The 14,989-nt window shown below is 23.9% G+C and overlaps 1 protein-coding gene across 1 annotated transcript; it reads left to right on the forward strand.

The window, feature by feature from the left end:
- Positions 1-2,399: 2,399 nt before the first annotated feature.
- Positions 2,400-2,684, forward strand: P175DRAFT_0429904 (uncharacterized protein; the record flags this gene model as incomplete). The annotated part of the gene is made up of 1 exon (XM_040893389.1): positions 2,400-2,684. A coding segment is annotated over one exon (285 nt), but the record flags the coding sequence as incomplete, so codon positions are not given.
- Between the last annotated feature and the right edge of the window lie 12,305 nt (positions 2,685-14,989).

The raw sequence follows: 14,989 nt of genomic DNA on the forward strand, positions 1-14,989 counted from the left end.
TATAATTCTAGAAATTAATACTTCTAATTATATATTTATTAAAATATTATTATAATATAATAATAAAAATATATTATATTTTATTATATTTTTCTCTAAGAAATATTCTATAATAGAATATAATTATAAGATTTATAATAAAGAACTATTAATTATTATTTAATACTTTAAAAAATAATATCCTAAATTAGAAGGGACTCTATTATCTATAAAGATTATTATAGATTACTAGAACCTAGAGTATTTTATATTAATTAAGTTACTAAATTATTAATAAGCCTGCTAGTCTAAATTTTTATTAAGATTTAACTTCTAAATATATTACTGCCCTAAGAAATTAGGTATTAAGCCTAATATATTAATTAGGAGGTTAGAGAACTTACTTAAAAAAGGGGATAAATAACTTCTTTACTAGAGCTAGACTATCCTAAAATCTAAAAACTTACTACCTAAGACTATTACTAATCTAAAACTAAATATTAATAGCTAATATTAAGTATACTTTACTAAATAACCTACTACTAATAAATTAATCTCCCTATTACTAATATTATAACTACTATTTAATAAAGCTTATCTATAAGATAAGAAGCTCTAGTCTATTCTAAATATCTTAAAAAATAGTCTATTAAAATACCCTAATATTATACTAGCTAATTATAGATATACTAGTCTATACTTAAGATACTAAAACTAACTTTATATGCTTAACTATAATAAAATAAAAGCTAAAATATTAAGATTCTATTATAAAAATCTTATTACTAGATATTCTAAAAAAATTAAGATATATAAATTAATATTATATAAATATTTCTAATTTAGGATTTATAAATATATTAACTAATAAGTCTAGAATTATTACTTCTATTACTAAATTACCCCTTTCTAAGAAGTAAAGCAAGGAGTACTAAAGCCCCTACTAATTTTTAAACATGCCTAGCAAGATATAAGCATAGACTTTATTATATACTTACTATTAAATAATAGCTATAATACTATTCTAGTTATAGTTAATTATCTAATAAAGATAAAGTACTTCCTTCCTTATACTAGGATAATTAATACTAAAAAAGTAGCTAATCTATATCTTAAATATATTTAGAAACTTTATAGTATCTCTAAAATAATTATATTAGATTATAGAATCTAATTTATTATTACTTTCTAAAAATACTTAATATCCTACCTAAAGATTTATAACTTATTATTTATTACTTATTATTTTAAGATTAATAATTAAACTAAATATACTAATACTATCTTAAAATAATACTTATAAGTATATATATTATACCTATAAGATAATTAATTTAAATAGCTATTAATAACTAAGTTTATTACTAACTCTATCTACTCTAAATCTATAAGAATATTATTATTTATAGCTAATTATAGATTTTACTTAATATTAGAATTTAAATTAAGCTACTCTATTATCTACTTTATTAAGAAAAATACTAAGAAATTTACTAATATTATATATAAGATTTATAAGTTTATTTATATTAAGATTCTATCTATTCAAGCCTATTATAAAGTATAAGCTAACTATTAAAAGTAATCTATATATTACTATATTATAGGATAAGAAATCTAGTTAGATACTTATAATATTTAAATACTCTATCTATAGAAGAAATTAGATTAGAAAAATTTTAGGCTATATTATATTAAAAAAATTATTAGCCTATATACTTATAAATTTAAATTATCTAAAAATATAAGAATCTATTCTATATTTAATATATTTTTACTCTACCCTATTATTAATAATTCTTTACTTAATTAATACTCTAATCTACTATTACTTATTAAAGTAGAAAAATTAAAAAATAAGAAAGTTAAGAAAGTCTTTAATTTCTAATAAATTTATTAAGGCTATAATAAACCTAAATTATAATATATTATTAAGTAAATTAAATATAATAAGCTAATTAAAGAGCTTATTAAATATCTAGAGAATATTTACTAACTACTACTATTCTGTCATGATACCAGGGGGGGTACTCTGCAAAAATTTAGGGTTTCTAGGGGGGGGGTATTGGGTTTGATACGATACCCCCCCCTAAAATCATGAATTCTAGGTCTTTTTTAATAAAAATTAGATACCTAGATAGCTAATGAAGTAGAATTTTATAATATTTAAAAAAAAATCGAAAATTCCCTAATTAGGAAGGTAGAAAGTCAAAAGAAAAAAATAGGTTTTTTTTGATGGGGTATGCCAAGCTGCGGGTAGTCTAGACCTATTTAGGTAGCCCTAATACCCTAGGGTTAACTAGATGGGTCAGGCAACCATATAGGTGCCTTATTTACTAGGCAGCAACTATTAATGCCTTATTTTTCAGGCCACATTTTTTAAAATTCAAATATCAATAGTAGCTAGTATAGAAATATAAAATAAAATAAATAAAATAAATAAAATAAATAAAATAAATAAAATAAATAAAATAAATAAAATAAATAAAATAAATAAAATAAATAAAATAAATAAAATAAATAAAATAAATAAAATAAATAAAATAAATCAAATAAATAAAATAAATAAAATAAATAAAATAAATAAAATAAATAAAATAAATAAAATAAATCAAATAAATAAAATAAATAAAATAAATAAAATAAATAAAATAAATAAAATAAATCTAAACTATATTAAGGCCCTATATAATTTTAGGCTGTAATTTAAATATATTTAGAAAAAAGTAGTAGAAATAAAGGGCTCCTTCAGTAATTTTAGTATCTAGATCCTATTTCTATTTTAGGAAGGTTTAATTGCCTAGATTTTCAGGCAGAATTTTAACCTTCTAATATTTAGTAGGGTTTGTATGAATTTAATCTAAATTCTACTTTGTTAAGATCCATAATAATGCAACTAGGTCAGGTACTAGGCATGTAAGACCTTTATTACTTTCATTAGGACCCTTATAAATCTTAGTAGGTAGAAAATACCTAAAATAGCATGTATCTAGAATAAAGTTACCTAAAGAAGCCCTAAATTACTCAAGTTAAATTACCTAAGTAGTATTTTCAGGGCAATTTTCAAATAAATGGGTAAAAATCTTAGTAAATATAGAAGGATCTAGTAATTTAGATTCTAAAGTTTAAATTAGTAAATAAACTTCCTAATTAGAAAAAAAATAAATAAAGAAATAAAAACTTACTATCCTATTTTAAAAAGTAAACTAGATAGTAACTTTCCTACTATAATTTAACTACTCTTCCTAGGAATTTAATTTACTGGGTAGCTGTTTAATAATATTACTTGACTGCCTGCTAAATAGGGTTAGACTAGCTATTACATGACTAATATAGATTATATTAGGCCTAGCTAGGATTATATAACTTAATAAGACTAAGGGCAAAGTTCTTAGAGATTAGCTACTAGTAATATATTTACTTATTTAAATATTTCTAAAACTCCAGGCAGTTAGCTAAGTTATTTACTTGATTCTACCTATTATATGACCAAACTAGGTAATATGACCATGCTAACTATCTAGGATTCTACCTAGCCTGCCCAGATTCTTATATAAAATCTAAGAATAAATATGATCTCTAGTAGTAAATAATTAGATTTATATAATTAAAGTCAAATCCAGCCCCTATTCTAGAGGTTACTAGTAGGATCCGTGCTTTACTACTTTTGAATTTAGCTAATTCTGCTAGCTTTATTATATCTGATATATCCCTATAGAAATAAGCTAGGGCTGGAATTTTAATCCTAAATATCTTATAAAACTGCCTCAGGCTACTTTTAGATAGAAAGAAGATAATAATAGTAGCTGCCTAAGGTAACTAGTTATAGTAGGTTACTTTAAAGTAGTAAATAAAGTCTAGTAAAAAACTAGGGGTTTTAGTAGGGTTTAGAGTTTTTAGAATTTTAATAATCTTATATTCTATATTTTTTAGGGTTAGGTTATCCTGGATGCTTGGAATAACCCTAAAAAATTAACATAATTTAAATATATCTATCACCACCTGCTAAATAGGGCTAGATAGGGTGGTAGTACTAAATACTATAGCAACTAGTAACTGCATAACCTGCTTAACCCTAATATTATTCTGTCACAGACCCTCCCCAGGGTCTGCGCAAAATTTTAGGGTCTCCAGGGGGGAGGGTCTGGGTCTAATACAGACCCTGGGTCTAAAATTACTAATATTAGGTCTTTTTTAATAAAGATTAGATATTTAGAAAGCTAATTAATTAAACTTTAATAATATTTAAAAAAAAATCAAAAATTTCCTAATTTAGAAGGTAGAAAGTCAAAATAAAAAAACAGGTTTTTTTTGATGGGGTATGCCAAGCTGCGGGTAGTCTAGACCTATTTAGGTAACCCTAATACCCTAGGGTTAACTAGATGGGTCAGGCAACCATATGGGTGCCTTATTTACTAGGCAGCAACTGTTGATGCCTTATTTTTCAGGCCACTAATATTATTCTATCACAGACCCTCCCCAGGGTCTGCGCAAAATTTTAGGGTCTCCAGGGGGGAGGGTCTGGGTCTAACACAGACCCTGGGTCTAAAATTACCAATTATAGGTCTTTTTAAATAAAAATTAGATATTTAGAAAGCTAACTAATTAAATTTTAATAATATAAAAAAAAAATTTGTAATTTCCTATTTAGGAAGGTAGAAAGTTAAAATAAAAAAAGTAGGTTTTTTTTGTTGGGGTATGCCAAGCTATGGGTAGTCTAGACCTATTTAGGTAACCCTAATACCCTAGGGTCAACTAGATGGGTCAGGCAACCATATAGGTGCCTTATTTACTAGGCAGCAACTATCCCACAAGGGTTGAGGAAGGCTACTAGGGTGGCTCTAGGGTTTTGCAGAGGACCAGCACTGATTGGTTGGCTTATTATAGGGTGGCTCAATTTTTAGGAGTAGAGTGCCTGTTGAATCTATTGCATGTTATAGCTTAAATTTTTACTAGATATAGATTGGCTACTTAAATTATAGATTCCTAAGTTTTAGAGCTTATAAATATTAGGTAAATATATAATAATATATTAAAATTAATTAGAATTTTATTAAAAATTTAGTAGGGGATAGACTTAAATAGCTATATATAGTAGTAATAGATTAATTATACTAGTAAATTAAATAATTAGGGACTAGTTTAATTAAAAAACTTAATTAAATTTTAATTCTTTTAAATATTTCTATTAATTTTCTTATTTAATATTATATTTTTATCTATACCTAGCTACTATCTATCTATATTTTATTATAAAATACTAATTATTTAAGAAAATCTTTATACTATAAATTATTATATATTACTAGTACTAGTATAATATTTATTTTAAGGAGGTTATAATATACCTATAAAAGAAATATTTTCTTAAATTATAGAATAATTAATCTATTACTTAAGTAATAGCTAGCTAGATAAAGATTATTTAATAACTAGATAATTTATATATTTCTTATATACTAGATATACTAGTTCTTATTATTTTTATTTATATTAACAGGCTATTATACTAGTATAGCTATAATAAGGGACTAGAGTAATATATATATATTATTACTAGTATTAAATTTATATAAAATTACTAGAAAGAAGTATATAATTAGATCTAGTACTAATTTTATAGAAAGATTCCTACTTAAGAGTAAGAGAAGTAGTAAATCTAGCTTTAATAATTATTTTATCTAGTTATCTAGTAGCAAGTATTCTCTAGCTAGAAAAACTCTTATTTAGTATATATTCTATTATATAATCTCTAACTTAAGGAGTAACTTATCTTAATTATTACCTATAAATAGCTAGTTATAGAGATCAAGATATAAGTAGTAATAGATAAGTAAGAGGTAGCTATCTAAGTTATCTAGATTAAGAAGTTCTAGAATACTAATTTATAATTATATATAATTTACTAGGCCTGGTATTTAGTTAATATATATATTCTAGACCTACTTATAGTAGTAACTACTCCTAATCTTAAGCTAGAGGACCCCATAAGTAATACTATATATATAGTATGGGATACTATAAAGTTACTAGCCTAATATAGCTAGTATATAGTAAAATAGTATAGAAATAGAATCTAAATAATTATTATATATATTATATTATATTAGACCCTATACTAGCTATTATAAATATATATAGATAAAAAGAATATTTAAAATTATATTTAATTATAGTAATAAATTTTACTATTTATTATTTATATATAAATAGACTAGTTATAGAAATAATAGCTATAATATATTATAATTACCTAGTAATAAAAAATATAGTAGTAATTATAATAAATAATTATATAAGAATCCTAGTATAGTCCTATCCCACAAGGGTTGAGGAAGGCTACTAGGGTGGCTCTAGGGTTTTGTGGAGGACCAGCACTGATTGGTCAGCTTATTATAGGGTAGCTTAATTTTCAGGAGTAAGGTGCCTATTAAACCTATTGCATGTTATAGCTTAAATTTTTACTAGATATAGATTAGCTACTTAAATTATAGATTCTTAAGTTTTAGAGCCTGTAGGTATTAGGTAAATATATAATAATATATTAAAGTTAGTTAGGGTTTTATTAAAGATTTAGTAGGGGATAGACTTAGATAGCTATATATAATAATAATAGATTAGTTATATTAATAAATTAAATAATTAAGGGCTAGTCTAGTTAAAAAGCCTAGTTAAATTTTAATTTTTTTAAATATTTCTATTAATTTTCCTATCTAATATTATATTTTTATCTATATCTAGCTACTACTTATCTATATTTTATTATAAAATACTAGCTATTTAAGAAGATTCTTATATTATAAATTATTATATATTACTAGTACTAGTATAGTATTTATCCTAAGGAGGTTATAATATACTTATAGAAGAAGTATTTCCTTAAGCTATAGAATAGTTAACCTATTACTTAGATAGTAGCTAGCTAGGTAAGAATTATCTAGTAGCTAGATAATTTATATATTCTCTATATACTAGACATGCTAGTTCTTATTATTCCTATTTATATTAACAGGCTATTATACTAGTATAGCTATAATAAGGGACTAGAGTAATATATATATATTATTACTAGTATTAAATTTATATAAAATTATTAAAAAGAAGTATATAATTAGATCTAGTACTAGTTTTATAGAGGGATTCCTGCCTAGGAGTAGGAAAAATAATAGATCTAGCTTTAGTAATTATTCTACCTAGTTATCTAGTAATAAGTATTCCCTAGCTAGAAAAACTCTTATTTAATATATATCTTATTATATAATCTCTAGCCTAAGGAGTAACTTATCCTAATTACTATTTATAAGCAGCTAGTCATGGAGATTAAGGTATAGGTAGTAGTAGATAAGTAGGAGGTAGCTATTTAAGTTATTTAGGCTAGAGAGCTTTAGGATACTAATCTATAGTTATATATAATTTACTAGGCCTAGTATTTAGCTAATATATATATTCCAGACCTGCTTGTAGTAGTAGCTACTTCTAATCCTAAGCTAGAGGACCCTATAAGTAGTATCACGCGCGTAGTATAGGATATTATAGAGTTACTAGTCTAATATAGTTAGTATATAGTAAAGTAGTATAAGAATAGGATCTAAATAATTACTATATATATTATATTATATTAGACCCTATACTAGCTATTATAAATATATATAGATAAGAAAAGTATCTAAAATTATATCTAGCTATAGTAATAGATTTTACTATTTATTATTTATATATAAATAAATTAGTTATAGAAATAATAGCTATAGTATATTATAATTACCTAGTAGTAGAAAATATAGTAGTAATTATAGTAAATAATTATATAGGAATCCTAGTATAATCCTAATTTTATAAAAATTAAGGATTAACCCTTTATAATCTAGCTATTTATTATAACTATAATTAAGACTATATGCTTAAAGTTTTATATTAAATTACTAAATTAGAAGATTAAGGTTTATAAGTATAAGAATCTATTAATCTATATTATAGCTATATTAAATTAGGGAAAGGTAATCTAGTAGGGCCTTAAGAGTTACCTACCTATTATTTTCTAGATATTAAAAGTAGTATACTTTATACTTATATAGAAAATATTATAGCTAGATTTATAATATATAGAGATTATTTATATATAAGCTATAGCTATAAAATAAAAATTATAGATAGAGGATATTATAAATAAAAAATTAGGATTTATTATTAATAAAGGGTATATAAAGAGACCTAATACCCCTATTATATTTTCTCTATCTAGCCTACTATCTAGCCTACTTAGCTTACTTATAGTCCTTATCTACTAGATTCCCTGAACCTAGAAAATACTATTCCAAGCTAAAGTAGACTAGATAATCTAGTAATTTATAGTCTATAGCTAGTACAAGCCTATAGAGGTATTACTAGATTAATAGATCTTTAGGCTAAAGATTTATTATAATACTACTACCCCCAGGTATATAACCTAGATAGAATAGGAGTAGTTATTATATAAGGAGATAAGTTTTACTATAGGCAAGTTCTAGGGGTTCATACATAGCTTAGTTAGGATTATATAGGAGTTTATAGTAGGGTTATTATACTAATCTAATCTAGATTAATGGCTTGCTATTCTATAAGATTAGTTATTTAATAACCTTACTAAAGCTACCCCTGGCTGGAGTTTTTTATAGGATATGCAGACCTAGTAGCCTATAGCTAGATATAGCTGGCTGCTAGACTAGATTATATAGGAACCTGCCATAACTTATATATTTACTACTTAGGGAGAGATTAGTAGTCTTAAGATCTAGAAGTATTTCCAGCAGGTGGCCTGGTTTAAGGAGAAGCTAGTAGTAGCCATATATTTAACTAGTAGGGTACCTATATAAGTCCTAGAGTTATTAAGTATCTAGTATATAAATATCAAGACTAACTAGTACTAAAATATATATATTAAGAATAGTATAGTAGTATTTATTATTATATATTATAAAAGATTCTATACTAGTAATAATATAAAGATTATTTATTAATATTTATTCTAGGTAATTAATAAGTTAGTTATATAATATTTATAATTAATATTACTATTTATATAGTAGCTAGTAATATTTTATATTAATTAATACTTATATTATTACTCTAGTTACTATTATAACTTAAGATTATAGGAACTTAATATTAGTAGTAACTAGGACTAGACTAGTAAGTAATTCTATAAGATATTAAAATAGAAGAGCTAGACTAGTATAAGATTATTATACTTACTTAATATTATTTATTATTAGGATATTATAATAAGTATTAATTATTATTTTTTATACCTATCTAGTATATTTCTAAATAATATATAAGTTAAGTAGGAGTAGGAGATAATTATTATAGAGATAGATAAGAATCTTAATAAGATTAGAAATATTATAAATAAGCAGGCTAGCCATACTCCTTATATAGCTAGAATAATATATAGCTAGGAGATAATTAAGTTTAAAGGTAGTACTATTATATAGTAGTTAAAATTCTAGGTATCTAGTATAGACTAGTACTAATTTTTAAGATTTATTTAGGAGGACTACCCTATATTAGGTAAGTAAGAGAATCTATAAGAGAAATAAATAATAGATTACTAGGTCTAGTAATAGATATAATTATAAATAGCTAATTTAGAGTAGGTATTATAATATATAATTAGGCAAGAGATTATATTCTATAGAATATAAGAACTAGTTATTAAAACTATCTAGAATAGTACTAGCCTAGTTATAGCTATTATATTTACTAGGAGTAAAAAAAATATATTATTTATATTATTTATATATACTATTCTAGAGGGTTATACTATTATAATTATTCTATTAATTTTATTATAAGTTAATTTAATATAGTAGTACTAGATACTAGGAATCTATTATATATTATAAGAAAGCTACTACCTCCTTAATAAAATTATAATTATACTAGTTATATCTAAATCTACTAAAAATCTTAATTTTTATATATTTTTAAACTAGTAGTAGTTACTATAGTAGCTAGACTAGATTATTATTAATAAATATTATATAATATTAAATCTATAAAAAGATTTCTAGCCTGCTATGGCTTAATTAAGTTAATTAGCCAGCACCTATATATAAATAGTATATTTAATAGTCATATTACCCCTATCTAGTAAAGCTATATTTTTATAGTAGATCTAGTACCAGCCTAGCAAGATTAGTATATATTATAGCTAGACTAGCTATCTAAATATGGCATACCATGTATACTAGCTGATATTGCTGCATAGGGTGCTCTAGGAGCTGCATTAATAATTAACCACCCCTAGGGTAATTAGTTTCATCCAGGCATGTATCTACCAGGCCTATAGTAGCTAGGTTATTATATATACTAATATTAAGAGTCAGGTAGAGGCTATTAGTCAGGAAATTAGGTATAAGCTGTATTATAATATAATATTAGATTAAATTAGGATTATATAGTAATTCTAGGCTAGCCAGACCTAGATTATTAATACTACTAGTATATTAAGTATGAAGATTAATATCCCTAATATCTAGTATATAATTTATATTAGCTAGCTATAAATATTATTAGATTATAGGTAGAAAAATAGCTATACTAGGTATAATAGTATTACTAGTAAAGCTATTATTATCTAGTCCTAGAGATAAGATAGCCTAGATCTATAGATTAACTAGGTTACTAAGGCTAATTTTAAGTAAGTATAGTAGTATATAGAGGTCCAGGGAGTTTTATATTAATAGTATATATTAGACTAGTACTTAGATAGAACTATTAATAGGTATTTCTAGTAGTAGTACTAGGATATTAATCTAGGGGAGTTATTATATAATATATATAATCTTAAGTAAGGAATATAAAAGCTAGTTAGTCTTATTCTAATATTACTAATCCCTATAGCACCCAGCTTAATATCCTAGGTACTACTATCTCTATTACCTATCTAATTAGTACTACCTATATCCTTATCTACTCCCTGTTTGGTTACCTGCATAGTATTTATTTAGATAGATAATTTATTTATATCCTAGGTGCCCCCTAGATCTAGGTTTGGGCGTAGAAGTAGCCCCCACACAGCAGCCCCTGTGCTAGCAGCTAATCCACCCTGTCTATAATACCCCCCGGCAGCCATCTGTCAGTAGTCTGGGGCCATGCAGGCTGGAATTGACCATGAATTTATTAAGTAGGAAGCCCAGATATAGTTAAATTAGTATTATATTTATACTACTAGTGGCTGGGATAGCAACTATGAGTTATATTTATGCTAATACCCTAATAGCCAGGCCGTTAAGTAGTAGATAATCCAGGTCCAGTCCCAGGTAGATTATATCCTATCCCACAAGGGTTGAGGAAGGCTACTAGGGTGGCTCTAGGGTTTTGTGGAGGACCAGCACTGATTGGTTGGCTTATTATAGGGTGGCTTAATTTTTAGGAGTAGAGTGCCTGTTAAATCTATTGCATGTTATAGCTTAAATTTTTACTAGATATAGATTAGCTACTTAAATTATAGATTCTTAAGTTTTAGAGCCTATAGGTATTAGATAAATATATAATAATATATTAAAGTTAATTAAGATTTTATTAAAGATTTAGTAGGGGATAGACTTAGATAGCTATATATAGTAATAATAGATTAATTATACTAGTAAACTAAATAATTAGGAACTAATTTAATTAAAAAGTTTAATTAAACTTTAATTTCTCTAAATATTTCTATTAATTTTCCTATCTAATATTATATTTTTATTTATACCTAGCTGCTACTTATCTATATTTTATTATAGAATATTAGTTATTTAAGAAGATTCTTATATTATAAATTATTATATATTACTAGTACTAGTATAATATTTATCTTAAGAAGGTTATAATATATTTATAGAAGAAATATTTTCTTAAGCTATAGAATAATTAACCTATTACTTAGGTAGTAACTAGCTAGGCAGGGATTATCTAATAACTAGATAATTTATATATTCCCTATATATTAGATATACTAATTCTTATTATTCCTATTTATACTAATAAGCTATTATACTAGTATAACTATAGTAAGAGACTAGAGTAATATATATATATTATTATTAGTATTAAATCTATATAAAATTACTAGAAAGAAATATATAGTTAGACCTAGTACTAGTTCTATAAAGGGATTCCTATCTAGAAATAGGAGAAGTAATAGATCTAGCTTTAGTAATTATTCTACCTAGTTACCTAATAGTAAGTATTCTCTAGCTAGAAAAATTTTTATTTAATATATATTTTATTATATAATCCCTAGCCTGAGAAATAACCTATCCTAATTATTATTTATAAGTAGTTAGTCATGGAGATTAAGATATAGGTAGTAATAAATAAGTAGGAGGTAGCTACCTAGATTATTTAGGCTAAGAAACTCTAAGATACTAATTTATAGCTATATATAATCTACTAGGCCTGGTATTTAATTAATATATATATTCTAGACCTGCTTGTAATAGTAGCTATTCCTAATCCTAAGCTAGAGGACCCCATGAGTAGTACTATATACATAATATAAGATACTATAGAGTTACTAGCCTAATATAGCTAGTATATAATAAAGTAATATAGGAATAAGATCTAAATAGCTATTATATATACTATATTATACTAGACCCTATACTAGCTATTATAGGTATATATAGATAAGAAGAGTATTTAAGATTATATTTAGCTATAATAATAAATTTTATTATTTATTATCTATATATAGATAGACTAGCTATAAAAGTAGTAATTATAGTATATTATAACTACCTAATAGTAGAAAATATAATAATAATTATAGTAAATAATTATATAGGAATCCTAGTATAATCTTAATCTTATAAAAGTTAAAAATTAGCCTCTTATAGTCTAGCTATTTATTATAACTATAATTAAGATTATATACTTAAAGTTTTATATTAAGTTATTAAACTAGAAGATTAAGATTTATAAGTATAAGAGCCTATTAATCTATGCTATAACTATATTAAATTAGGGGGAAGTAATCTAGTAGGATCTTAAAAGTTATCTACCTATTATTTTCTAAGTATTAAAAGTAACATACTTTATACTTGTATAAAAAATATTATAGCTAGATCTATAATATATAAAGATTATTTATATATAGACTATAACTATAAAATAAGGATTATAGATAGAAAATACTATAGATAAAAAATTAGAGTTTATTATTAATAAAAAGTATATAGAGAGACCTAATACCTTTATTATATTCCTTCTATCTAGTCTACTATCTAACCTACTTAGCCTGCCTATAGCCCTTATCTACTAGATTCCCTAAATCTAGGAAATACTATTCTAAGCTAGAGTAGATTAAATAGTCTAGTAATTTATAGTCTATAGCTAGCACGGGCCTGTAAAGATATTACTAGATTAGTAGATTTTTAAGCTAAAGATTTATTATAATATTATTACTCCTAAATATATAATCTAGATAGGATAGGAGTAGTTATTATATAAGGAGATAAGTTTTATTATAGGTAAGTTTTAAGGATTTATATATAGTTTAATTAGGGCTATATAGGAGTTTATAATAGGATTATTATACTAACCTAATCTAGATTAATAGCCTATTATTCTATAGAATTAGTTATTTAATAACCCTACTAAAGCTACCCCTAGCTAGAGTTTTTTATAGAATGCATGGACCTAGTAGCCTGTAGCTAGATATAGCTAGCTACTAGACTAGATTATATAGGAACCTATTATAACCTGTATATTTATTACTCAGGGGGAGGTCAGTAGCCCTAAAATCTAGAAGTATTTCTAGTAGGTAGCCTAGTTTAAGGAGAAGCTAGTAGTGGCTATATATTTAATTAGTAGGATACCTATATAAGTCCTAGAGTTATTAAGTATCTAGTATATAAATACTAAGACTAACTAGTACTAAAATATATATATTAAGGATAGTATAATAATATTTATTATTATATATTATAAAGGATTTTATACTAGTAATAATATAAAGATTATTTACTAATATTTATTCTAAGTAATTAGTAAGTTAATTATATAATATTTATAATTAATATTATTATTTATATAATAGCTAGTAATATTTTATACTAATTAATGCCTGTACTACTATCCTAGTTACTACTATAACTTAAGATTATAGGAACCTAATATTAGTAGTAACTAGAACTAGACTAGTAAGTAATTTTACAAGATATTAAAGTAAGAGAACTAGATTAGTATAGGATTATTATACTTATTTAATATTATCTATTATTAGAATATTATAGTAAGCATTAGCTATTATTTTTTATATTTATCTAGTATATTCCTAAATAATATATAAATTAAATAAGAGTAGAAGATAGCTACTATAGAGGTAAATAAAAATCTTAATAAAATTAAGAATATTATAGATAAGTAGGCTAGCCATATTCCTTATATAACTAGGATAATATATAGCTAGGAGATAACTAAGTTTAAAAATAATACTATTATATAGTAGTTAAAATTCTAAATATCTAGTATAAACTAGTATTAATTTTTAGAATTTACTTAGGAGAACTACCTTATATTAGATAAGTAAGAGAACCTATAGGAGAAATAAGTAGTAGACTACTAGATCTAATAGTAGGTATAATTATAAGTAGCTAATTTAGAGTAGGTATTATAGTATATAATTAGGTAGGAGATTATATTTTATAAGATATAAGGGCTAGCTATTAAAGCTATTTAGGATAGTACTAGCCTAATTATAACTATTATATTTACTAGGAATAGGAAAAGTATATTATTTATATTACCTATATATACTATCTTAAAGAATTATATTATTATAATTATTTTATTAATTTTATTATAAGTTAATTTAATATAGTAGTACTAGATATTAGGAATCTATTATATATTATAGGAAAGCTACTACCCCCCTAATAAAATTATAATTATACTAGTTATATTTAAATTTATTAAGAATCCTAATTTCTATATATTTTTAAACTAGTAGTAGTTACTATAGTAGCTAGACTAGATTATTATT

Source organism: Aspergillus ochraceoroseus (assembly GCF_002846915.1).
Source record: "Aspergillus ochraceoroseus IBT 24754 chromosome Unknown P175scaffold_1, whole genome shotgun sequence".
NCBI classification, from domain to species: Eukaryota; Fungi; Ascomycota; class Eurotiomycetes; order Eurotiales; family Aspergillaceae; genus Aspergillus; species Aspergillus ochraceoroseus.